Source organism: Pezoporus wallicus, unplaced genomic scaffold (genome assembly GCF_028554395.1).
Source record: "Pezoporus wallicus isolate ANWC-B61680 ecotype Strahan unplaced genomic scaffold, APGP_CSIRO_Pwel_v1 contig_5261, whole genome shotgun sequence".
NCBI lineage: Eukaryota > Metazoa > Chordata > Aves > Psittaciformes > Psittacidae > Pezoporus > Pezoporus wallicus.
In genome coordinates, this window is record NW_026642423.1 from 8,476,770 (window position 1) to 8,504,164 (window position 27,395).

The 27,395-nt window shown below is 38.7% G+C and overlaps 1 protein-coding gene across 5 annotated transcripts; it reads right to left on the minus strand.

Moving 5' to 3' along the window:
• Positions 1–2,405: 2,405 nt before the first annotated feature.
• On the minus strand, positions 2,406–26,783 carry CFAP221 (cilia and flagella associated protein 221). 5 transcript variants are annotated; one of them, XM_057430237.1, is made up of 26 exons: positions 26,721–26,783; positions 26,005–26,031; positions 25,448–25,546; positions 24,348–24,519; positions 23,791–23,891; positions 22,726–22,812; positions 22,520–22,615; positions 21,932–22,032; positions 19,439–19,542; positions 17,165–17,324; positions 16,396–16,519; positions 16,198–16,309; positions 15,869–15,977; positions 15,197–15,284; positions 13,404–13,493; positions 11,960–12,055; positions 10,416–10,506; positions 9,277–9,404; positions 8,753–8,833; positions 7,676–7,783; positions 7,360–7,533; positions 5,739–5,897; positions 5,222–5,316; positions 4,619–4,708; positions 4,295–4,414; positions 3,230–3,675 (listed from the first exon to the last, which is right to left on the minus strand). In XM_057430237.1, exons 4-26 carry the CDS (start codon positions 24,484–24,486, stop codon positions 3,552–3,554), a joined length of 2,577 nt encoding a protein of 858 aa, XP_057286220.1. In that variant the 5' UTR covers positions 24,487–24,519; positions 25,448–25,546; positions 26,005–26,031; positions 26,721–26,783; the 3' UTR covers positions 3,230–3,551. The 5 variants fall into 5 exon arrangements, with proteins under 5 accessions (XP_057286223.1, XP_057286220.1, XP_057286221.1 ...); XM_057430240.1 differs by lacking the exons at positions 3,230–3,675; positions 26,005–26,031; positions 26,721–26,783 and adding an exon at positions 2,406–3,010 and having other exon boundaries at positions 25,448–25,781; XM_057430238.1 differs by lacking the exons at positions 25,448–25,546; positions 26,005–26,031 and having other exon boundaries at positions 26,721–26,773.
• Between the last annotated feature and the right edge of the window lie 612 nt (positions 26,784–27,395).

Here is a 27,395-nt window from a genome sequence, read left to right on the forward strand (position 1 = left end):
GGTTTTCAGAGGTCATAGAAGCCCTTAGCACATCAGCTGTTTGGTGCCTCTGCAGGGACCTTATGAATTATGTACTTAGTGATTGCAAAGCAGCACTTCAAAATTACATTTACAAACAAGTTTACCCACACTAAGCACACAGAGAATTCCTTATTCTCTACCTTTATCCAGCTTTCTAAGGAAATGCCACTGTGTATATCTCACCTGATAAATCCTAAGCTATTTCCAACCAAACTGAAGAAACAGAAGAGATCTCAGCAAGAATTAAAATCCTCCACAGTTAAACAGATGGAGAGAAGCCTTCTCAGTGTTTCCATAAAGCAAATGATGCAGTGTGAGCACAGCTCTTATTAAACACAAGAAAACTTGTGCAAAAGAGAGTCCAAATAAATGCTCAGACCACAAAACAAACTTCAACTGGAGTTTGGAGTAATTGAACCTTGAATTATAATTCAAAAGGTATCAGGGTTTCTTTAATTAAACTATTCTTATGAGCTGAAAATACAGTTTCACCCGCTTCTTTACATCAGACACACACTGCTGTATTTCTCCCAGCCTTCTTATAAAATAAAATTAATTTACATTTTATAGACCTAGACGAGTTTTCTGTCATCATGGAACAGTGAGATTAATAACCCAGTTACTAGCTCTTCAGATCACAGATCATTTCCACATAAAAACATTAATGTTTTCTTAATCTTAAAATGCACCTTTCATTTGATTTAGAGGTTAATGTTCATTTCTTATGTAATAAAAGGGAGAAAAGCTAAAGAATGAGTCACTGTTTATTAACCTTGCTAATAAGACAGGCTTTTTCAGGCAAGATGGATATATGTTAACTGGTAAAACTGTTCCATGGTTATTTAGCCAATTAATCCTTCCCAAACAAGGGAAGCAGCAGCAATTTAATTTGCAGTGAATGGAAATAAACTTGTCACATTCTGCATATCAATTTACACTCTTAATTTCCCAGTTAGCTCAGTAAGAAGGCAGTTCTTTGATTCCCGAAATAAGGCAACCCACAAATTAACATTAGAATGTATGGAAATATGCCTATATATATATATATAGTTTTAATTTATCTTTGTTTGCAATCTGTATGTGAACTCAATTGGCACATTCATGATATTAATCTAGAACTGAATGATACATTTCCTTTAAAAGAGAGGGATTTGTACCTTTAATAGAGGCATAACAAAGCACATTAAAAGATGCCTTAATAGACTGTTTTCCAGAGTTTGTAAAAACAAAGGCCTAAGGCTGAAGTTTGCACTAAGACTGCTTTAAACAGCACTGATGTTGGGTGTTGACATTTCACTCAATTGCTAGCTGATCCTTAAAAAAGACCTTATAGAGCATCTGAGTGTTTATTAACAGCTATTAGCAGTCTGTCAGAGACATCTGCATATATGTCTTTTAAATATAAAAATGCACTCCAGAATGTATGCTCTGGTTCAGTGCATTATAAATTATAAATTATAATCCAGATAAAAAATGACTGTCAGAAATATTACAGTGTGCTGGGTAATGTTACACCAAAACCACAATTTCCATTACATCATTTCTTTTTCCTCTGATTTATTTTCTTTAATACCACAGTCCTTTCCTTAAAACACTGAATAGGCATAGAACTCTGAATAACCACCAACTGGAGGTTAGAATTCTTACAGTTTATAATTTACAGTTATATTATAGAATGCTTACAGTTTATATATTCTTACAGAATTCTTATAGAATTTTTACAATATTCTTACAGTTTATATCCAGCTTCTAAAAGTGTTCAGTAGTCAACCAGAAGAACACTTAAGTGGCTTCATGTGAAAACCTAAGACTTCTAATTATTTAGCCAAGTTTCATGTTCTTAGACACAGCTGGATTGCCTCTGATAGCTTATCACCTTGAGAAGAGTCAGCCTTGTATTATGAGATATCTTGGAGGGAAGTATTGTACTGAAGTTTGTGTATTCCTAGCTATCCCCTTGGATTTTAGGAACAATTTAACAGCTTTTTCTTACCTTCTCTGCACACTGAAACCTGGCCCATAATAAACTTAAAATGCAGAAAGAAGAGCTGTTTAAACAGCAAGGAGGTTCATTTATTTAAAGGCTTATGTCTCTGGTGGAGAATGGAGAAGCATGACTAATTTTCATTGGGATAATGAGGAAACACTATGGAGGAAAGAGGATACTACTGTAAGAAAAAAGAGATCAATTTTGGTTGATCACCAGTGTCTGAACATCTGTTCCATCTTTCCTAGACATTGAAATTTAGCTGATAGCTAGCAGGTCCTAAGAATTATCTGTTTGATTTAACCTGAACTGTGAATTATTAACTGTGAATTATGAACTATGAATTATGAACTGTGAATGCTTTCACTGTCAACTGTGAAAATGTTTGTGCCATGGTCATTTTAAGAAACTCTTAAAAGATCAACTGCTTTCCTAATGACTAGCAGAAGAAAAAAAGCAATGTGTATGTATTTAAGCAGTTGTTTGTACTCAGAGAAATTCTGCACATATCCAGACCTGCATTGTGAACAATCCTTTGCTAATTATTTCTCTGAAGTGTGCAAAAATAGTATGTAGCTAGTATAACAGAGGCTACTCTAGCATTATTTTCACCCTACTTTCCCATTGTCTATCTCCCTGGATGGTTTGCCTACACTGATCTCCTCTACCGGAAATAAACTTTTTTTTCTTAGGGGTTTTAAGAGTGTCTGGAAAGAAATATGGGTTGTAGGAAAGCAGTATGTATTCCTGCATTTTCCATGCCTTTTGGTTCAGAAAATTTGTGCTTTTCAGCACAAATAGCCTGGAGCACACTTCAAAATGAGACATCAACTCACTATGGATAAAACCAATTTTGTCTGATGTCCAGCTTGCCCACAAGAAAGCAAGAGACATCTCAGCTAAAACACAATATGCTGATGTATTTGCTTTCCTAGGGAATACACCCTGAGCACTGCGGGTCTCTCACAAGGCTCTGGAGTTCATTCACCCAGTCCATACACCCTATTGCCAAAAGAACTATAAATTGATTTAACCCTCTGAACATTTAATGAGATATGCTTGGACATTTATGGACAGCAACTGTGTTCAAGTCTTCCCTTTTGTTTAAAGTCTCAAGTGTGTGATCCCCAGTCAAGTCTGAGATTCAGTGACTTACCTGCAAAAATTCAAGGCCAGGACACAACTAAAAAAACCCCAAAATCAGAAGAATTTGGTCGTGAAGACTTTTCACTTTTTATTTGTAAATATTGGGCTCTACATTAATTACCAAACTATATGGTAGCACTGCAGTTTTCTGGTCCTCTGTACCAGGACAAAATGAGCAGGCACATGGCTGAGGACTCTCGCTGAAGCAATTACTGTGTGCTGGGGGTAATGGTCACAGTGAACGTCCTTGACAGAGGTGGCATTACTGGTGGTTCTCTTCTTTCTGCATGAGGAGTTGCTGACCTCACTGAACGTAAGTACATGTAGCAGGGACATAGGCAGCCTCACACATTAATAGGATAAGCAGTGCCAAGCCATGGGCTTTGTAAAATTATTCTTATTCCAGAATAAGGGTTTTATTAAGTGCTTTCAGCTTCATTTCCTCCACGTGTTTTTGAACCTTCTCTCTGAGCTCATTGTTTTGGAGTAGAAAATGTCCGTCTGGATGCTTGTGCAGGTCTCTGCAAGAAGTTTAAAATGTCATTTGTATTTATAATAACCAGGGAAGCTACTTAGGAATGCTGACAAAAACAAAGGAAGAGACACACATAATTTCTCTCTCTCTCTCTTTTCCTTTATTTTATATATATGTGTGTATATATATATATATATATATAATGAACACGGAGGGTATTTCACTACTTATGCAGAACTGGAAAAGGAGTGAAACTATGAAACAAACATTCACTCTTTGCTTGGCCAGCTAGGAAAGCTAAATCCATACTACATTGAGTTTTACATTTTATCTATGAAGGAACATATGATGTAATAGCCAGAACAAGAGCATCCACATGAAAAAACTGATTTGCCTTAAAGATAAAATGTTGAAACTGCTGTAAAGGAGCAATGTGCTTCTGTCCTCTAGAGAAACATCACCCTATCCATAACAATGAAGAACCTTCTAGTGACAAAAGAAAGGACTGGGACTTCACTGTGTACTAATATTTTTGTTTCCCTCTTTACAAAGCCAAACAGGATGGCCCTAGAGCATCACAGTATGACTTTCTACATAATTCTGAAAGGGATGCTTGTCTTCAGATTTCCTCCCATTCCTCTCCCCTAACTTCAAAGCATGCCTACCTTTCTTCTTTTGCAGATTTCTGTTTGCTTTCTTCTGAGAGTGTCTGCCCAATTTGTGGAAATTCAGCTTTTACCATCTCTGGAGTAAGAGTCATTTTGAACTCAGTTTCATCTGTCTCTCTAAAAATTAATAAGTTGAAGAACAGTTGGCTTGATCCTTTTAAAAGTATTTTTTAGCCAACAAAAATGAAAGTATGTTTTATGTAATAGCGACTTTGTGCTTTTGCCTTTGGGGATCTCTTGGGACAGGTTTAGGTACATCCATACAAGTCTTTAAGAAATAATCATCAGCCACATTTAGTTCAGAATAGAGGAGAAACTTACTGGTCGATTATGTTCTCCTTGTCTCTCTCTGGTAAGTCACACAACATTGGTGGTACATCTCTTGGAAGCATATCTGAACTGTAAGGATCCCTGTGATGGAAATGGTACTAGTTTAAGAGGGGCAGAGAGTAACTGCACTAAATGTTTATATTTTGAAGCTTCATAGTAGTAATTACAATGAAGATGATGTAGTCAGCAACTGCTGTGACAGGAGGGAACATGAGCCTGAGACATGCTGGCTACTACTGAGTACAGATGCCCATATGTTAAAGGTTTTACCATTTACACTTCTGCAGGACAGAGAAGAGTTTGTAGCTCCCAGGGTCTTCTAGGACTGAACGAAAAAGTATTCAGGAGAGTTATTATTGAAAGTCCAGACTGGAATTCTTCCAGAGCTAGGTATATCCTCTAATAATAATGTTCTTAACTCACCGTTCAATGAGGTCAGCAGGGATTTTTCCCATTGGCTTTGAATTTCTGAGCAGCAATGAATTCCACCTGTAGTCCCATTTTTATCTGTGGGACTAGTTACTGGTCAATGTAGTTAGAGACAGCAGAAACTAGTGCTGGGTAAAGGCACTGTACACTCAAATCCTTTCTTACCTAGGTGTTGTACTTATCCGTGTGGGAGTGTTAGAAAAAGTAGAATACACCACTGGTAAGAATCTTTTCCATTCCATTACTCCAGAAATCACATCCTGAAATGACAAGTGCTACAGCAATCAGATCTCTAATACATAATGCAGTGTGTGCAGTGTATGCAGTGGGGGGAGAGGCTTGAGGGACAGACTGTCTGACTTCTTGGATGAGAATTGAATCTGACAAGCTGAAGTTCTCCATATTTAAAAGATGCTTCCTCCACTGCAAGGTCATGAAAATACAACAGACAGTGAAAAGAAGGAAAGAGCAGAGAAATATTCAGGGATAAATAAGAGGCACGGATAAAGACTAAAAGTTATTTTGACCCACGTACTGACTATTTAGGTGTTGCATAATTTATATTTGAAAATGTTTTCTATCTAGGATGACTCTTGAGCTTCCTTTTAGATTACTTGGAACAATTTCTTAGCAAGAACATACCCAAGCCTGGTACTGATACAATAAACTCAAAAGGCCATACCTTGTGATGTAAAAATTTCTTTTGTGTGACTGGAATACTGGATCCTTTGGGACATTCCTTGGTAAAGGTGTATTTTGGATGAGGGCAAAGATGATATTCAATATTTGTTTCAGAATAGGCCAAAGGAAGTAAAACTGGAACTAATCCTGGAGTAGGATTCTAAAAACAAAGAGGAGATTATCTTACAAAATCATTCTGAGCACCATAAAGAACTAAACTGATGAAAATTCAGTTCTTATAAATGATGTAGTCTCCCCAGATTCACACCTGCGTCTCATTGTGACTGTTCTATTTGGTCTGACCATTCATTTCCTGTCTCTTTCCTTCATCACAGACCCATAATCTGCCTGGTTTATCCATGCTCTCTGCTGTCTAGAATACAGCAATTTAGGTGTTGACTCCAAGTTTGGAAGAAAAAAATATTTCCTGATTACTCAAAAATCCATTGCTGATTCTCTGAACAGTTCAGAATGGGAACTGACTTTGCTGTGGTGGAAGCTAGTGAGCATTTTGTCATCTGTTTTACTGCATTAGCATCTGTTTCTGAGTAAAGTCTAATGCTGGGTAGTGTGGGATCAAGCTGTGCCTGACTCTTACACTGACATGACAGAGAGATGAAACTGATGTGAAAGTGATGCAGAGAGGATCTCATCACTAAGTTCACTGGAGTCCTGGCTGCATGCAGTGAGTATAAGCCTATACCATATATGTTATTCCAAGATCACCATACCAGCACTCTGGGCTTTGGCCCATTGCAGCTAAGTACTGCTGAAAGACAAAGCCACCCAGGTCAAACACAGTGCCGTGCTGGCTTGGAGATGCTGCCTGTACCCATGCACAGCACTCCACTGAGCTATACATCTGTCTTTGTCTGCTCAGAGACACCTCAGGGACCTCCAGGCTGTGACGCACTGTCAGGAAATACCTTCTGCACTCTATGCCAAGTAGCACAATTTACATGACAATTAACAGAAAATCCTCCCACACACGCAGCTGTGATTTTTTGAATCTCTGTGCCTAATAACTTGGAAATGTGGTTTTCAGATACTATGAGAACTATTGGAAACTCTAAGGTGGCAGGAGACAACATGAGTAAAGAGCTTGACTTCACTTTTCTCAGTTTATCTAAGGATCAGGCAGAATTGCAGTCCTCTAGCTGAACAGAATGACTGCACCTGTCCCATTACCTGGGCAAGAGCATGAGGTTATAGAAGGACTGAGATGCCAAAATCATGGCTTTTCTTCTAATGTCCAAGTGAGGAAACAAATGGAGAAGATGGGAGAGGCCCCATGGTGTTTCAGGGAATCCTGGGATCAGTGACCATTTGTGGAGTGTGAGACTAGAAGGGTCTCCAGTTCACTGGCAACTTTGCTTTATCATTCCTCTCCTAAACTGACCAAATTCCACCTTAAAATGAAATGGTTCCCCTCTCAGAGCGATTTGCTCTGTCACTTCTACCTACCAGGGCTTGAACCGTGGGGAATTACTCTCACTGTAGATAGATTTATACACCAATCTGAGCAAGAAAATTGCCCACCAATTCCACATCAGGCTTCTGATGAAACAAACCCCTCTTCCCCTCTGTTTTTAGGTTCTTTGCAGAAGTCAACTTCTACTTACAAAAATACGAAGTGGGATGCTCTCTGTAGGGTAGACTAAAGCTTGGGGAGGAACCAGCTTTAAGAGGCTGATATCCCTTTCTGCCACTTCTGGGGATGGTTTGTGAAAATCTGCCTTCTGGGAGACCAGGTGAAGGTGCCCCTCAGGAGAACCAATTACTTGAATCAACTCATCCTTGAAAAACACAGACGTCAAATGTTTTCAGAGTATAGTAAGCCTTTGGCATAAAATGTTGAGACAAAATGAATCAAATAATTTTAAGAATGTAGGGTTGGAAGTGAATTCAACAAAGTTTGTATCTGAGATGACTTGTTACCTGGGCTCCCTGCCTCAGTGGTCGGGAAAGTTTTTGAGGTTTGTAGCTTGTGGCTGCATAGTGTGTACAGAATGGCTGATACTTCATAATGCTGAAATGCTGAGGAACCTAAGTGCAAATAAAAAAGATGTGCTGCAGGAGATGGCAGTAATCACTACTGATTAACTCATGGGTGGAATGGAGCATTACAGCTTTATCACACACATCACACCTCTGCGGTAAAAGACACTTGGATCACTATTCTGGAATGTGGTGTATTATAACAAAGCTTTGAGAAGCCATACTTCACCAAGACAAGCTGAATGAGGGCAGAAAGGAATATTTCCGTTCTCACTTTTCTATAAAATATCATGGATTTTATAGGGTTTTGCTCAAATATTCTGAACTCAATGTGGTGGACAAAAGTAATATACATAACAGTGACAGATGAACCAATGCATAATAAGCATAAAAGACGCTACAAGAATGCTTCTAGACTTGTTACACCATCTGAAAAAAAAAGGAGAAAAAGTGAACATTGAGCCCAAATCTGTATTGATTTGAACTTGGGGGAATATTTTGACTTCAATGGGGTGCAGAATTTGAACTTTTGTTATTCAAAAATTGGAGAGAAAAGGGTTTAGAAGTCAGGAGAAAAAAAAAAGTTTCTGTACTCAAAAAGCTGAAAAAAAATTATATATTTCAAAGAGATGTTTGCAGGAATGAAGAAATGAATCATGCAGAACTGAATGCCAAATAAATAGACTTCCATTACTCTCTAAAAGGAAGGACACTTCTATAATACCACTTTCACAAAACTCTTTATTCATAGAGGGATTTTGTTGGTTGAAATATAATAATTTCAGCTGAAGTGGTTCACCTCTATCTGGAGAGTAGACTATTGCTGGCTATAAGCTTGTTACTTATGGAAGCAGGTAAAATTTGTTTTTAATAAAAGCATGATAATCATACAGCCATATTAAGACAACATTTCTACTGGGCTGCAGACTGGAGCCACTGAATCAGGCAGAAACCATGTCTAACTGGACTGGTGAAAGAGAGAAACATGATACATCTGAAGAAGCTGTTCTGGCTCACCTTCAAGTTGTAAAAAGGAAGAACATGTCTCACTTTCACATCTACAGATTCAATAGGAACTAGGCCAAGAGCATCAGGTGCCTGAAAAAATACAGTATTTAAAAACCCGGTAATACGGTGGGTCTTTGTTTTTGCATTGTCAGCAATCCATAAGCACAGCTACTTGAAAACATATGGACATAATTATGCTAACATTTTGTTTGATATTTCTCGTGTCCTGTCTTGGACTTTGGCATTTCTGTTATTTCTCATTTCTTTCCTTCTGCAAAATCATGGATGTTAACTAACTCTGATCATGAATGTATTATTCAGAATTTTAGAATGCCATTAAGAGAATGCAAAGATCTTTTACTCTTTTCAGCAGCAGCCTTAGTAAATCTGAAGTCCTGAATTAATTTGTCAGAACCCCAGAACACCAGTCACATTGTGAAACTTTAATAAAGGCAGTACTGGGCCTGAGGCCAATGTCTGCACCAAAATTCTATCATCTTGAGTGTGGGCCATCATTTCATTACCGTACCTACCAAATCTTGCTGCAACTCGTAGGAACTGTAAAAAGGGAATTCAAAAGGCAATATACGATCTTCAGTTATGCTGGAAGAAAAGCCCTTACATTCTTCACTCCTCTCTGGTTTGCTGAAACTCCTGCTTTCTGTCATGAATGGAAAGCAAATACTAAGATTTTTTAATATATGTCAATACAGTGTTTCAAAAATAGAATCAAGGCACAAAATATATTTAACATCTTCCTAAGACAGTTATGTCTAGTAATTTTAATATAAATTTTAATTTATTAATTTATATCTTGATATTTATATATTGATTTTTTAATTCATAAATATAATTTTATGAATATATACAAATATAAGTAGACATAATTCAATACAAAAAGGTAATATTTCCTAAAGACTTTAAATGCTACATCTACAATATAGCAGGCACAATATCTTGACTATCAGGCAGATCTAATTTCCCCTTTTCTAAAAGGACATTAAACCTCCCTTATTCCAGCATTGTCTTCTATCTCATTCTGCTCAGCAAGGCAGAGACAGGTCAGAAGGCCTCTGTTACACTAACTGCTGTTATGCCTTCTACTTGAAGCATCCCTGCAATTTCTGCATTCTGGGAATTATAAAATGCCTACTTGCAGAAGCAGGAAAAGGCCTGACATGGAAAGACATTTCAGCAGTTGTCAAACTGTGTGTGTACAAGGGAGTGGGAAATAAGAAGCACAAATTCTCTTCTGTCCCCAGTATATCCAACTATGACTGCCATTCAAGGCCAGTTTCCTTCTATGGCTGTTAAAGAACAAGTGACTTATCCAGGCCAGCACTTTCATTTCACCATAAAGAAAAGTGATTTTTTGAAAGCACTTGTATGAGAAAATTATAAGGAGGAGAACTCCTTATAAAAAAAAAACAAACTGATCTAGTTGAAGATGTTCCTGTTCATTGCAAGGGAGTTGGACTAGATAACCTTGAAAGATGCCCTCCAACCTAAACCATTCTGTGATTCTATGATTCTGCCTTGTCACACTGTTCTCTTTTTTTGGAAGACTCCTTTTTAAGGACTCTGTCTTTATATGTAACACACCTGACACTCTGCAGTACAACCTGGATTATCATAATTCATAGCCAAAATATCAACTTGTTCTATTCCTTACCATACACAGAGCCTTCCTCCAAGTCTCTGGCTTCTCTGCTTAGCCCACGGAACAGAAGCAGTAAGCGATTTAGCCGATTCTGCACAACAATCTGAGAGAATGATTTTTAAGTTTAACATTCAGCCAAACACTGTAAGATTTACAGCTGTAGAAAGAAACATCGATTACAACTGTATTTATTCTACAGAGCCCACTTGGCCATCTCTCAGATTTTTTAACTATGGTTAGTTTTCTGATCAGGAGAGAGAAAATGGTAAAGGAGAGATGTAGAATGGATCTCAACTAACATGACATTATTCAACAAAACCAGTTCAAGTTTTCATTTAGTCTTACAGATTAATCAGACTTTTTTTAGCTAGGTCTTAATCCTTCAGCTGTGTCTATTGGCATATACAGATTTAACAGTGGGTAGGTAGTCAGTTGATCAGGGCCAAATGAATACTTGTGGCCTAATGAATGAAGAGAATAAGTATTAACCTGCACTGTGAAATTTGCTTAGTGCCATATATCACAATGAGGAGTCCTAGGTTTTAATACCAGAAGGGGTCATTTAACTACCTCCTTATTTGTGCAATAGAGGAAAGAGTATTTAATTTCAGGACCTCTGTATGGAGCCTAAGATTGTGAATAGGTTGGACACTATCCAAACTGAACACTAGGAAAGCAGGAAACATCCATATTGCTTGCTACATTTAGATTTATTGGAAAAAGAGCAGTAGAGATGCAAGACAATATTTAAATCCACTGAGCTAAGTGATTTTACTGGTTAATCTTTAGCTTCCATGTTGGAAGGTCCTAGTCCAACCTCCTGCTCCAAGAAAAGGTCAGTGACAAGATAAGACCAAGAGACCAAGTTGCTCAGGGCTTTATCCAGTCTGGTCTTGAAAACGTCCAAGGATGAGGTAGGCTGCACAACTTCTCTGTGTAATGTGCTCCAATGAATGACTGTCCTCACAGTAAAAAAGGATTTCCTTATACATGCTCTAGACCTCTCTTATTTGAATTGATGCCCATTGTTTCCCATACTCCCACCATGCATCACTCCAAAGATACTAGCTCCATCATCAAGAACTTCATCAGAGCTGTTGGAAGGTACTGTTCTTTCCCTCCACTTTCCCTCTCCAGGCTGAGTAAGTGTCTCTTCACAAATGGAATGCTCAGGACCCTGTCCATCTTGGTGGCTCTACACTGAACTCACCCCAGCTTATTCATGTCTTTCTTGTCCTAGGGGTCCAAAACTGAGCAACTATATGCATTTTGAAATCTGTTCTTTAATATGTAGAAGTATTTTTCACTTAAAAAAAAACAAACTAAATCCATTTGTATTTACTTAGCATTGATTGCAATATTAAGCACCAGCAGGAGCACCCACAGAATACAAAATTTACTCCAGATCCTTATTTCCTGGTGAAGCAAGGACATATTTATTAAACTATCAAATCCCTGGCTAGCTGTGAAGACTCCTTATGTTCTGGTTTGCATGTTCTCTTGTGCTATTTCCAAGGCATCATGTCATCACACCGCATTCTGGTTGTTCACATTACCCTGTATGCTGCTTGTTGGAATTTCCTGAACATCCTGTTTCTGTTCTCCCAAGGGTCATTATGGAGCAGGTCAAATGTAGGATGGACACTTGGATACTGCATGGTATTAAAAAAAAAAACAAAAAGAAACAGAAAAGAAAAATCACAACCTTTTTACAATCAGTGAGAAATCTCTTCCAGCCTGAGCCATTTCTTTGCCTGAATCTGTATGCTGTTTCTAAACACTGACATTAAGTCAAGTGGAAGCATTTGCAGTATTGGCATTTAACCAGAAGCCTTCACTGCAGGGCTTAACGGGAGGTAATCACCAAATATTTTCAGATGCAGTATGGGGAATGCAGAGATAACATGGCATGGTTTGCATCCACATACATGACAACCACATACTATTACTTCAGTGTAATACATGGGCAGTCAGACACTGGAGAGAATGTAGTAGTTCTCTACCAAATCCACACTTCATCTTTCATGGATGTGAGCTGTAAGTGCTCAAACCAGTGGCCCATCCTGTCTCAAATAATGGCAGACAGTACACACATAGAGAAGGGCAAAAGACAAGGATAAATTTAGAGTAATAATTCCCCAGAAAAATGTCCCCATATGTAGTGATCTCTGGCTCTGGACATACTTGAGGAAGAGGTGATGTGTCTATATTTAATGTCTTAAATTGTTGAAATACTCTTTGAACACAAGTAAATCTTCCTGATGCATTAATCTCTTTTAAAGATCTAGTTTTAAACTGTAACAGAACATGGCACTAGAAGAGACACCAGTGTTCCCAGAGTACAGTACCTCTCAGGAGGAAAGCAGCTGCTCAACCAACATTTAGATTAGGAAGACCCTAGAACACCAGCCCCACACAACCCCATGCCATGCCTCACCAAACAATTTTCAGCACGTTGTAACAGGTATAAGAGTACAGCAAAAGACAACTTCCACAGCTATTCTGTTCCTCAAGAAGGCAGTTTGTGTTACTACCATTAGAAGTTCATTCAGCAGCAGGTTATCTATTAAATAAAACTCCAAATAATCCTAGGAAATGGATCTTAGGAAGTACCTCACACCACAGAGAAGGACAAAAAAATTTAAGTACCAGAAAGGTTCCTGTCAATCTGACCTGCCGGTAAAGGTTGTAAACCTTGTGATACGCTTAACCTTACGTTTAAGCATGACAAAGCTACCCCTAAGAGAACTTTCAGAAAGAAGCAACATGAATCTGAGGTTAGGCGTGCAAATTTCCACTTGTCTCTCATATTAGAGTAGAATGTCAGAAGATGTGTTATGCATGCAGCACAGTGCTACTGTACTGAAAGTAAAATGGGAAATAAGAAACTGACATAGAAATAGGAGTATTAGGAGAAAAAATGTGCAGTGCCAAATATCTGTTTGGTAGCTTAGTAGGTGATAATAACATATAGCAGGCAATAACAACATATAAACAAACCTGGTCAACAGGCCGGATAACACGCCTGAAAGAAACTTCTACTTCATTCCTTTGTAATTCCTGTTCTATGATAGGATCTCCTCTCTGGATCTAATTTATAATCAGGAAGAACAATCACATCAGAACAAAGCATCCAGTGGATTCTTTCCTCCCTTATGACTAGTAGAATTAAGTTACGCTGTAATATTTGGGAGGTGCTTGACAAAACACAGACTTCATTCCCTTCTAGACAGTGATTACTGCAACCCTTGAGCAAGTCAAACAAAGTTAAATAATGTCTTTTTGGGTCTGGGTTTCACTCAGGTCTCTGCCCTAATGAAATACAGTTTGCTTTGCATAGACAGATTCAGCCAGAGAGGGGTTATGGAACTGATACCAAAAGATAGCACTCAAACAGATCATGACAGTGCTACATAAATTTCCTGCAGCTTTTCCATGTTCTGTGAACATCTCCCGTCATGGTTTCCAATGGTTCCAGCTCCTTAATCTGCTCATGTGTGAAACAGTTTACTATTGATATCACTTCACTTCTTTGAGACCCCCTCAGTGTTCAGACATGATGGATGAATATGAGTGCTTCTTTTCATTGTGCCTCTTTCACCCCAGTCCTACTCACTTATTGTTTCATTTCCAACATACCGTCATGTCTTAAATAGAGAACTTGGCTTTATTTTGCAGAGTCAAATTTCCATGATTTTCATAGACTGAGGTTTTAGTACAACAGAAGACAGACCAGTTAAAGGTCTCCAGGATAGCCACTCCCAGGCTGTATAACAGATTGGCCACCCGAGCAAATGATGAAAGGATAATAAATACTCTGTGAAGCCTAATGACACTCAAGGTGAAAAAACTGACAGCATGACCAAAAATATGCCCCTATCAGAAAGTCATGGGGGCAACTGTGAAACCAGGCAAAGATCTCCAGATCCACTATGGTCAACATGTAGGTAAATAAATGTTTCTAGACAAAGTCAATATTCATCTAATTCAGTGATACATCAATCTCACAACTTAGATTCCCTTTTTTACGCACTTTCTCCTTTGCATTAAATATAATGTCTGAATGAATTCACTGTGCCTAATTCACTGTATAAATTAAGCTTTTACCATATCTATAAATAATTTTATTCCCATAAAAAGCTTCTTGGCAATCAGTGGGATATCAAAAGCTACTTGAATATCCAGGAGGCAGGATAAGAGGGACAAGCCCCACCTGTCCCTGCAGGCTGTGCCACCTGGGGAAAAATACTTCCTACCACCATGCATTGATGATGTCACCTCCATGGAAGATGACTTGCAATCTGGGATGACCAGAAGAAACCAGAGAGAAGGTGAAGGTTCAGAAGACCAATCTGATGAATTACCTCCTCATGGCTCTGTGTGAGAGTACTTGACTGTGTTTAGGCCTTTGACTGAGCCTTTCAGGACATCATCTCTTCAGAGAGGTACAACATAAACAGCAGGTTGGATTTAGCCATGGTGCTGACAGGATTACGCTGCAATGTTGCACTGTGATGTGGCTGAGTGCAAATCTGCAAACATCTAGTTACATTTCCATTAATAACTTATCCTTCTCTGTCCACCTCCAAGATAAAAAACACCTCTGAAACAGTGATACACAGGCACAATAAAGATATAACTACAGTAACCTGTACTACCAGTACAGGTTTGCATGGATGTATGAAGAAAAAGTAAAGATGTAAAGAACTTGATGGAATTCACTAGTGCACTGTGTAATCTGAAAGTATAAGGGTTTTCTTTAAGTTTGTAGAAAAAAGCCCAGAAAAACTAACCTTGTATTGTTGTTCTTCCCTCTGTCGGTTTTCAATAATCTGTTTTTTAAATTCCACAGAGATTGGATCTTGGCCTTTACGAACTTGCCTGCATTTACAGTGGAGACAAGAAAAATGCTTTACTCAATGCACAATTTACTTTATTTAAAGGCTAACAGACTTATTCTTCTCTTCCTAAGGTGTCCAGGGATCCATAATGTTTAGCATAAAGGGCAGATCTGTGGATTGCAAATGAAACCACAGTATGCTTACACGCATGACTATGTGTTTTCCTTTATGCCGTTTGATGTACATGCGCAATTCTGTTCACTCCATTATACATTTTAACTCAGATTTATTGACAACCCTATCAAAAGCTTCCTTTGCCTTTAAGGGCACAACATCAGATTTCTTAGAACAAGGTTAAGTGAACAAGGTTTTCAGCAAGTGTCTTTCTGAACACAACTATAACATAATCAAAGACCTCATTGAGTACTACTACGGATTACTGCTAAGACTGCACTTAGGTAGGAAAAAAAAAAAGGAAAGAAAACAACAGTAACTTAACTGTAAAACAAACCTATCAGGACATGAAATGTCAGCATTATGCACTAGAGGATATTGCATACATCATTCATAGAGGCCTTGGTTAAGCAAACCCGAGTTTTGTTAATTTGGTTAACTAATACTTACCATTTCAGATGACTTGCTTCCTCTTCCTGAATATTTTGTTTAACTTTTAGTTGAAATAGAGTTTCCTTCATCTGTCTTGTTTTTATGCCTTCACAGCCTTGAGAAAGGACTGCAGGAATATCAGAAAACAATATCACACCTCAGACCAGACTGCATTTTTAGTTGCAAAATCCACTGTTACAATAACTGAACTCATTAAGACGCAAAGCTAAGGTAAGATTTGTTACAGAAACTACAGTAACATCACCTCAGCAATTCTGGAGCAGAATTCCTCATCAAAAACCTACAAATAATGCTACAACCAAGTTTATGCTGCTTAATTACATTACCTTCTTTCAAGTCTTTAATCCTCAATTTGCCTGGTTCCTGATTCAAAACAGTAGCTACAGCATATGGATTCGACAAGTCTGTGGGGAATCTGAGGTTCTGGTATTCAATTTCCTACAAGATATAAATTAATAGGAAGAAATACAAACAAGAAATATTTTCAGCCCAGATAAATACTTGTAATTATTATCTGTTCACACCTTTACTTTTTGAGTAGGCCTTGCTCGTGGTCGACTGAATTGGTTTCTTCTCCACACCACAAATTTTCCTGCAGATGCAGTTTTTTTCTCTGGATGACTTTGTAGTTTGTCAAAATGTTCTTTTCTAGGTGTCAGTAGGACATATATTGCTCTTGTAAGTACTCTTTAAATGGCATATAAGTCTAATACATGCATTTACACCCCCTTTAGATATACATGGAGACTGTAAATGTATCTCCCAAATTACGCTTGGAAGCAAGCTTTCTACTCTTCAGAGTTCACAAAAAAATAAGTGCAGCCCAAAAGACTTCATTGCTCAAAATCCCCTGTATGTTGCAAGGCCTCAGCAATAAGAATAACACAGAACAGTTACAATAGAAATTGAGGATGATCAACACTTCTTTAAGGGTATGTTATTTTTCATTGTGCTCCACCCCTGACAGTGTTCAAGGCCAGGTGGGATGGGGCTTTGAGCAACCTGGTCTAGTGGAAGGTGTCCCTGCCCATGGCAGGGGGTCGGAACTAGATGATCTTTAAGGTCCCTTCTAACTCAAACCATTCAATGATTCTACAACTATGTTTATTTTGGTACAGTTTCACTTCATACAGATTAAGGGCATTCTGAGCAAATGATGTAGAAGAGCAGGTACCTGTACTAACAGTCAAATTACATAAATGCATAGATCCAAATGCTTGAAATGATTACAACAAATGGCTGTATCTTTTAGCACAGGGCAAAAATACTCAGAGATCAGTCAGCTACACATACGTTAGACCCAGATGTGGTGTTGATGTTCCTGTGAATACACATATATAGGGTTTTGACTTAAACTGTGAAATCCGTAACTGCATTGTCATTTGTGCTGTTCCATACCCAACTGGGGAATATTTCACAGTTAATTCCACTTTCCCATTGCCTGGAATGATTCCTATGATTAGAGGAGAAAAACAATGAGTCCATCTAACATGAGCCCACTTAAGTATGCTGAAATTGTCTCTGGACTACATTTTTATTTTTAAAAAGAGTATTAATATTTGAATGGATGGCAGTAGGCCTGGAAAATATTTCAGGTCTCAAAGCATCTTTCAAGAACTACGCATTGCCAGATAATGGGAGATATTTTGCAACAGCAGAAAGATTAGACAGTAAGATTATAATATTTCCTACTATTGTGAAAACGATTGCCTGTTTATATGTAGAAATTCTTCACTTGCTTCTGCCAGTCCTAAGTCTCTGGCATGTCCTGCTTTCATGAACAAAGCATTATAAACATATTCCTCTGCCTCCCTCCAAGCTGGGGAATCATCTGGATTTGATGCATCACCTGTCTCTACTTGGCCTTTTTTCATTATTACCTACTCCATTATTTTCTCAGCCACTTTAACCACCCTTCATATCCCTAAACATCCAGTGGAATTCCAGGATACAGGCCCTGATGCTCCTCAGCATTTTGCAACAAATTTATTCAGCTCATCAGAAATATTAAATTTTCATCTCTGTAAAGTGACCATTGCCTGGTTTTCTGTATCCTGCTGTTTTAAACACCAGTTAGTTTCATTGGGATGTTTTGGGGCTTTGTGTATGTGTGTGGAATTTCTTTTATCGTTTCATCATATCTCACAACAGAACAGCTTGAATAGCCGCTAAAACTTCTTAGTGCTTTTCAGGTATCATTCACTGCCTCAGAATTCCCAGCTACTAAAGTTTCTGACTTCTCTGTTACTGGGTTGATGTTTTTTCTGGCATATTTTGTTCCCCTTTCTTCCAAGAACTAAACCAACTTAGAAAGCATGAATTACTTCCAGCTACTTTGCCTATGACTGTGCAAAACCACAAAAACTTCCTGAGGAATTTTACAACTTCTCCCTCATTTTATTCAATTGTAATATTGTTCTTGTCCTCCTTTGATATATCAAAACTTCTTTAAGCACAAAATAAGAAAGAATATTATCCTGAATGACCCTAATCAAGGCAGCAGCATAGCTCATCTTTGGGAACCACATGCCTGATAGAATCCAACTACTACTTCTAAAAAATTAAAATCCATCTGTCAACACAGCAAAAAATAATACCATTTTACATACTAAAACAACAGCAATTTTTATTGCAGTGCATAAATAATCAAAGTTTAAATTCCAGTGTCACAAATGGTGCTAAGTGCCAGATTTAAGGTTCTTATTTATTTATTTAAGGTTCTTATTTATTTAGATCTTTCTGTATTTCCATGGAATTGACCAGACTGCGTAGGTGAATTATGCAGCTGGGTCTGCATAAACATTTTTGTTGGAACACCTGGGCACTTACTTATATGCTTCTGCCAGCATACAACAATGATAGCACCAGACCAGCAAAGGTATGTCTGTTTCAAGACAGAGCCCTCTCCAGCATTAGGCATGAAAATAGCTGAGCATACTGTTCCAAAAGTCCCTGCCTCTTGTAAAGCCTGCACACAGAGGTCTAGACTGACTCTAACATCCATGCCCTCCCACGAAACACCTGCAGTGGTGTGTTTTGTGCCCTTCACTGTAACAGCTCCTGAAGCATCAGATACAACTCTAACAAATTCTTACAGACCACTAGTGAAAAAAAGGTATGGGAGCATGTTTGATAGAGCATAAGTCACCTCTTATTTCCTGTACCCCCAATCAAGTAATCTGATGCATGCCTATTCCATAAAGACAGATGTTCCTTTAATGGGGTAGGAGCCAGACAGTCCTTGGGAAAAGGTGTGATAAAGAGGTGAAGGCTGGGCTTCCTGCCCCTCTCCTTTCAAAAGGCTATGCTGGCAAAGAAGAGAATGCAGAGGCCGGATGGACTGATTTTGCAGAGGTCTGCAGCTGGGCACTGACAAAAAAAAATCTACCAGCCACAGAGGGCTATTTGCTATGAGGCTGCATATGACTCTTATTAATTATCCAGCATGTACCTGGAAACACTCTGAAGCAAAGACTTTTACTGTACAGCACTGAATACACTGTCACAAGTAACCACACTTCATAAGTATGCATTTAACATTTAGAACTTTAAATAAGTTCAATTTACCATATGTCGGCTGGACAGTGAAGGCTCTGTGAGGCTGAATTAAATCAATGTGGAATTCAAAATCTATTGGACAGCTGCACTGCAATGGGATAACACACTCTTTACTGAAAAGAGAGAAAGGAAGGAATAAATTAATAAAACTACAGTTGACCATCAATTACAAGTTGGAAATTTACATTATACACAACATGCACTGAATTTATCTGTGTTCAGAGGAATGGGTTACTTATTAGTGTGGTAACAGTCATTCCTTGTTGTTCCAAAATAGCAAAGTATTTCAGACATTTCACTCAGTGAGGAAATGAGAGCTAAATCTTGATTCAAATGATGGCTATTTTACATCTTGACTTACTTTCTCCTACCCATACAGAATCTGATTACAGTAAAAATAAAAGAATTACTTTCTAGGAGTTATTTATGCGTATCCTCAAACTCTTACAAACTGCAGTATCTAGCAAGTCCCAACAATCCAAATGAGAGCAACAGTAAGTACAGAACCAGAAATCAGTCTTCTGTGGCTCTCCTTATGAAAGATGATGAGAAAACGCTGTGCAATATTCAAAAGTGTTGAAAACTGCAACACATCAGAATGACTGGATTTTAACACTGTGGAAATAATGATACAATGGCATGATTTTCATAAAAGCCCTTTATGTCTCACACAAGTTATGTGAGGGGTTTTAGCACACATCTTTTCAAGCTGTCTTGCTTTTGTATGTATCTATTTTCATGTATCAAGTTGAAATACAAAAGCATTGATGTAGTATCATCCATCATCTTACAAATCAACACCAATTTACCTAGGCTTGTTTCTGGTTCTTGTAAACTGCCTGACTGAAATCTTATCCTGCTGATTAGCAAAGAATGCATGTTATACAGTTGTTCCTTTGGAAAGCACATTTTGAAATGCCTAAGGAAATAAACTATAATAATAAAGTGCTTTTTACGCTGCTTCCATATGACCTGTTCACATAGAAGATGCAACAGCAGACTGAGGAGGCAATTTAAGGTTTAGTGTGGCTTGTACGGTAACCAAAATGCCTTAAAGCCAAGACAGTTATGCTGGCTGTTGCATGATGGACCTTCTGTCCCTAAGGAGAAAGCTGGGTGTTAGAACATAGGACTTATCCTACACTTACTGGAAGTAAAAGGCAGTTTTTCCTTTATCTCAGTGGGCTATGGATTGAGCCCATAGTCCCTTGAGCTCTGTATAGTCCCAAGCATTTCAGAGAGCTTTCATTTTCAGGATGGTTTTTAACAGACTAATGATGAAAAGTACTGGTGAAAGTTAAGGTTTTACCTTAAAACCTTAGGTTTTAAGAGAAACCATCAATTTTCTCTTCAGGAACAATTCCAAATTCCCTCAGGTCATCTCTGACCATCCCTGTTGCATTGAAAAATTTTCCCATTTTTTAAAAATGTATTTTGTACTCTGTCTAATCTCTTCTCTGTATTCTGAGAGTATGAAAATTCTGTATATTTCAACACTTGTAAAAATGTAGGAAATAAATAGAATCACATCATGCCTAGAGACACCCAGAAAGTCGGAGTTATGTCCAGCCCCGTGAGAAAGCTGTAACATCACTTTTGGTATATTCACTAGAGTTTAGCAGATTAAGGGGGACTAGAAAAATATGAACAAAGACACAAATGTTCATTCTGCAATGCTGGGCTCATTTTTACTGCAGAATTTTGCATGCTCCTTGTAGGTGCTTTGTCTGTTCTTATTTCTATCCTTCAGTAAAATTCATGAGTTACTTTCAACTCACAGGCTAAGAAAAAAAGCCTAGCTGCTAAGATCTTCAGTTCCTAGATTTCACTCACATCTTTACAGCGACACGTACCACCATAATTACAACTAATATAGCCAATATACTACAGAACGATATCCTAATCAACAGAATTTCCCTTCTCCTCTCCCCCTTCCCAGTTCTTATTAGCAATTACTATGATTACTTCATGAGAACACTCTATGTTACATCTTTGCAACAGACAGAGTAAGATGAAATCTCTATTTAGAGCTCCACATCAAAAGATCACATCAACTATTTTTAAACAGAAGAAGCAAATCTAATAACTGATCAAAATCTGGAATGAGGCTAGCTATTTGCTATCACACCTACCATAACTTCATTTCCAGAGTACTTCATCTTGAAAGGAAGATCCATTTGCTTATTAATGCTAAAAAGACATAGCACTTGGGAGTGTACAGGTTACAAACAGCAGCCATATTGCTTCACATATGACAAGTGAAGTGAGTCAGCACAGATTCAGATCAACTGATACCCCAGTTACACCTATGTATATGTTTAGTTTGCACAACGTTTACTTTCCTGTGAACATGTGCCTGAAACTATTCATATACAGAATTATTCTGCAGTCCAGATGGAGGCTGACTTCCTTAAAGCTTCCAAGACATTAAGTTGTACAAATAGAGAAAAAGGAGATATTGCAGATTTTGTGCATGTGGACAGATGTCTGTCCTTAACTCACCTTTGACCAATTGGTACATCAGACAGATTTATAAATGATGGAAATTCTACAACATTCATAGCAGGGTAAGCATGCACAGGAACAACTAATGTATCATCTCCCTGGGCAAAAATAAAAAATAAAAGAGGTAAATACTTATTTCTTACAAAGAATAAATGCTATGAAAAGAAAATGTTTCTGTAGCAGTTGGCCAGTAAGTGGGCATAAAACATTTTTGAGATCATCACTGTGTTGCACCTCAGGATTTTGATATTCTACCCACTTTCAGAATCCATCTGTATTTCCATACTTTCAGCAACTCTCTAGAGTTCCTCTAAGCCTGTTCAACTAAGACATTACATCAGTGTGGTACAAAGACTGAACTACTGGCAAAGAATAACAGAATAAGGAAGATACTCCACCCACAGCTTCGGGATGTTTGCAGAGAGAAAAATTTTAAATGCTTAAAATGAAATACTCCAATCCAGACTTACTGGGAGTAAATCCATGCGGCTCTAGGAGATTAACTGTACCTTTACTTTATCATCATGTCCTAATAGTTGTTTCATTCCATTACAATGATATATATATTTTATAATAAATCCTCACCTGACAGTGAATTCTGATGCAGTCATAGTAGTACCGCCACTCATCAGGACAAAAATCGATAGTAACCACATACGACAAGCCAGGGACAAGCCGGTACTAGAAAATGACCCAAAATAAGGCAGAAGTAAAAAATGTAAAAAGCTGCTTATATGACACAAAACCAGTGCTGCATGCAAAGAGCAGTGTAAAGGCCTTCCGAAACTTACTGTTTTGTTGTATTTGATCTGAAAATACTTTGTCTGCGGTGGTATTATGTGAAGGTTTATTACATCAACAGAAGTATTTATTAGCTTCTGTAGAACAAAAGAAAACAAACCACAGAACACTTTACAATGAGGTCAACTGAGAATGCCAACTGTTCTTTTTGTAAAACTATCCATAGCAAAGAAGTAACAATTTTTACTTTAGGAGAAATAATTCTGAATATGCTCTGAATTTAAAAGAAAATTAAGTAAAATTTGCATCCTGGTTTTTGAGTCTTTGTAACTAAGCCCCAATTCCTTACCTAGGAATAACAGTCTTGCTAAAGACAGTGCTGATGTTGAATCAAATTCTGGTCCTGTTTTGCTTATGTGCAAAAAATGAAACAACCTGTTGACTTCGCTTTTACACAGGTCTGAAACAACAGACATTTTGTAATATTCCATGGGTGCGTTTTGCATCACAAAGCAACAAACTGTTGGATGGTGTCAGTTCAGCCTGTAAAGTCTCTTGCATCTTGTTTTTTTTCATTATATCTGGAGAACCTAGTCCACCATAATCACCCAACCTCTGCCTCAAACAGCAACATGAAAAAAGAAGGCAGTCAAAGGGAAAGAAGAAAGAAGTAAAGGAAATACTCAAACTAGGAAAGGTAATCAAACCCATGCACTGTTTCTTCCCTTAGATTAAATTGCTTTTGGCAGAAGACCAGAGGTGCGTTCAGAATTTTCCCACCAGTGAACAGGTTTGCAGACACAATGACAACCCAAGTACATTTTGAGAACAGTCTCTTACGGAGTTCAAGAATGAATCCTTCAATCATGACGTCTAAGTCACATTCACTAACAGTACTTGCAGACACAGGAAGCAGAAAGGTAGAACAGACAAAGGTAAAGGACAGTGATACACAGAGCATGGTACTCATCTGTTTCGTTACCGCAGGGCCACTCATTTTAAGTGCTGCTTTTTAGAGCAGTCTAGAGGGCAAAAGGCCTCACAACCACAAGCAGTCTACTCAGCTTATGTTATCCTTTTATGAGCCCCAAGAGGATCCCTGCTCGGACACTTACAAGTGTCTGTTGGTGATGTTTTCCAACTTCATACCCTCCATAGTGTAACACAGCAGGCTCAGCCTGTACAACTTTGCTCCCGTGATGTTCCGAATAAATTTCTATAGAGATAGAAGATAAAACAAGGAGAAAAGGACACCAGATGAAATGCACATGATGTTACTTATGTTGATAAAACATTTTATGCTGCACCCAATGTATTATAGAGAAAAAAAAACGGATTATTTCTCCTGTAAGTAGGCATGACTCTTTAAATGGAAAGTTAAGGCAGCATCTATTACCCCAGCAGAGTCATGATTCTGTCTGAGTTTCCTCCTATCATCATGACTTCAACAAGCCTCCCCAAAATGTGAGGGTCATCCAGAATCCTCACAGCCACTATATATTTCTTTCTAGTCATTCTGACTATCTATCCTATGATTTGGGCTCACAGGAAGACACAATTTAAGCAGCAGGATGGGAGTTTTGCTTATGAGTTACAAGAAAAATATAATAATAACAAAGTGTCTCCTTGAATTGCTCCAAGGTTGGGAAACAGTCAGAGAGCAGAAACTTACTTGTTTCCAGAAGGTGATGGGGAACAGCATGTCTTTTTTTAGGTTCCTCCACTAGGCTGTCCAGAAGGACACTGGGTATTTTCTTGAAGGATTTTTCAGCAATCATGATTTCTGTCGAGGCTGATTGAACTACATCCATGTTGGACAGAAATGGAGTCAGTTTCCTCAGCACCTGGGGTAAAATCAAAATAACATAATGATCAAAATGTCTTCCCTTGCTCTGATAGCATTTGTTACCTAAACCTGCCTAAAGACACTAGGATAGGGAGTTACTTTCTTTCCTACTGAAGTAGGTTTCTCTGTGTGTACTAAGTACAAGGACTGAGTGATTCCATGAAACATTGCTCCCACTGCAAGCCCTAGCACTTTGGGCATGTTCTAAGGCTTATCAGGGACATTTGCCTTTCAGGACTGTGTGAAACATCTCTCTCTTCCTTCACATCTCCCATCACAGAAAACGAGATAAGGTTCTTCTGATAAACCTGCTATCCAGACTGATTTCTACAGAAATATTCTTCCAATCTCTCATGAGTGCTTGGGTTGTTAACTTGGGATTAATTTTTTATTTTTAAATATTAATATGAGGGGTAAGAATATTGGCATCTGAATCTTTTGTTTGGACAGCATCATCTGGGTTATTTAATGAAGATAACTGTAAATCCAGAAGGCCTGGTTATTACAGAACCTGTGTTAAGTAAGCACAGTTACCAGAACATAAACTTCTCTAAAGACAAGTGCAAATACGCAATAAGGAAACCAGGCACAACCTACCCACAAGAAATTATCTTCATAAAAATAGCATATAGGTCTTAGCTCTCCCATGAACCAAAGAACTTATTTTTGGAAAAAGCATGTTCAAAAGCCATGCTGACCTTTTCAGCCCTTAAGAAGGGGGTTGAAACCTCTTCATTTTGTCTTTGTTTTTCATGAAGAGAAGGTGGGTGTGCAGCTCAGGATGGTGCTGAATTAATATCAATGGGCAACTGAACTCACCTAATGCTTGAATGACCTTGAAGGCCCCCAACTTAAAATTAACACTGATCATTAAAAGTTTAAGGGAAGAAGGGCAGAAGGGAGAACTAAAGTGATGCCCAGCATACCCGGATCAAGACTTCTGAGGACTGAAGAGGTCCACCTTCCCTGATTCATTTTATGGTCTCATCTCCAGCATTTGTCTGGTTTTCTAGCCTGTTTTAGATCTTTCAGAAGTTGAGAGGTGCTTCAAACTCATAAAGTGCAGCTTTGATTTATGGTCTTGTGCAGTACTAAATAATAAATAAGAAGCTTAAAATAATGTGCTACCAGAACCCTGCCCTCAAGAATATTTTCCACTCTATGCCTCCAAGTACAAATTTTCCATTTGCAACAGAAGATTTGTAAGAGGAACTGTATTTTGCACAACAGTAAATTTCTGCTGAGGTAGTGACACCAACCAAACTCGGATGAAACCATGCTAAAGCAAATTCTAAGCACGAGGTTTACAATCTTTCCACTTGCGTTGTTCAACTTCAACTTGTATGACTGCCACCCTCCTTCTCTTGGTCAGCACTCCCCATCAGGAATACAGCTTTTGAAAAGCTGTAGACAGACTTATATTAGCAAAGGATTCCTGGTGTAATCTAAACCGTAATTTAAAGGGATGGCACCATCCACTCACCAACTTTAATAACACACTGCAGTATTCCTCAAAAGGAGAATAATGGATGAATGTTTACTTGCCAAGGTCCTGGAATCTTTGAGTGATAGAGTGATGATCTTAAATTTTTCAGATACCTGTGTCTATCCTTAACAAAAAGGTTTTTTTTTTTCTGCAAAGTCCCCAAAGGAGAATCCTGTACAATCCCGGTTGCCTTGGAGGCAGTAGCCAAACTCACCCTAAATGCCCTCAGGCCTGGGTAACACTCTTCTTCTGTCAGCACTTGGGTTTTCTAATCCCTCGGTGTCTCAGAGCTCCTAGCACACCTCACCACCAGAAAGGGGTGCAGTTTAACGCCATTACATACTGCGTGAGACTTGCAAAAGCATCGACGAGCTTTGTGAGCAACACAAAACGCGCTTTTAAGGTCTACTCTATGTAATTAGACTAGGAGAGTTGCTTAGCGGGCAGAAGGGCTTACAGCTCCCCAACAGGCTCCCTGCCAGTGCCACATCCGCCTCAACCTCCAGCGCTGTCGGCGGGGAGCTGGACGTCCCGCCCCACCTTCTTTCCGCCACTGCGAGGGAAGCACCAAGCCGAGACTGAGACTGAAACAATCCGCGCTTCTGCCCTACTCGTTTTCCCTGCCCGGAGGGAGCCCTTGCTGACCCCGCTCCCCTCCTCACAGAGTCTCCCGCCGGCCCGATGCCCTGCCCGCGACCCGGCCCAGCCCTCACCTCAGCACCGCGCCGCGCAGCTCCGGTTGCCAGGCAACCGTGCAGCCCAACTGGACCGCACCATTCGCTGTTGGAGGGGGTGGTAAGTGCTGGAGCGACTCGCAGTGCTCGAGTGCGCCCATTCGGGGCAAGGGGGGAGATCCCGTCAGCTGCAGTTCAGCTGGCTTTGATCGCAAAAGCACAAAAAATAAAAACGAACCCACTTTTTTTTTTTTGTAGTAAGCGTCGTTTTCAGGATCCACAGTGTGGCATCATTCTTTTAAAAAAATCATCATTCCTTAAAACCCAGAAATTGTTTTTCCTTGATAAGCTCAGATAAAGCTGCTTCTCTGAGGTGAAGTGATACAAAGCCAGCTTGCATTGTGCAGCGTCTGTCGCGGCTGCATTGGCTCAAAACAGGCCTGGAAAGTTTTATTACAGTATTTTAAAAGAGACCATCTCTTCTTCCCACAACCTATACATTCTCACTTTTCAGTAGTAAAAAGCAGCCCTGTGAAGCATACCCCTGATACCATTTTGTCATTGTATTGCTCTTACCACCCACAGCTTATTTCACATTTACATATACAGATGACACGGGAAAGCACAGACAGATTGGCAAGACTAAGAATAAAGAAAATTATTATCTAAGAATAAATAAAATTATTCTCTTTCAGCTTTATAACATGGAGGTAG

Bases quoted from the DNA above. Each gene is read 5' to 3' on its own strand.
- CFAP221 (XM_057430237.1), bottom strand. From the start codon at position 24,486: ATGGATGTAGTTCAATCAGCCTCGACAGAAATCATGATTGCTGAAAAA. The intron at 13,494-15,196 runs GTTAGTTTTTCT...ATTATAAATTAG, and splicing joins GGGAAGAACAACAATACAAG to ATCCAGAGAGGAGATCCTAT. The intron at 7,784-8,752 runs GTGAGCCAGAAC...ATTTGCACTTAG, and splicing joins TTCCTTTTTACAACTTGAAG to GTTCCTCAGCATTTCAGCAT.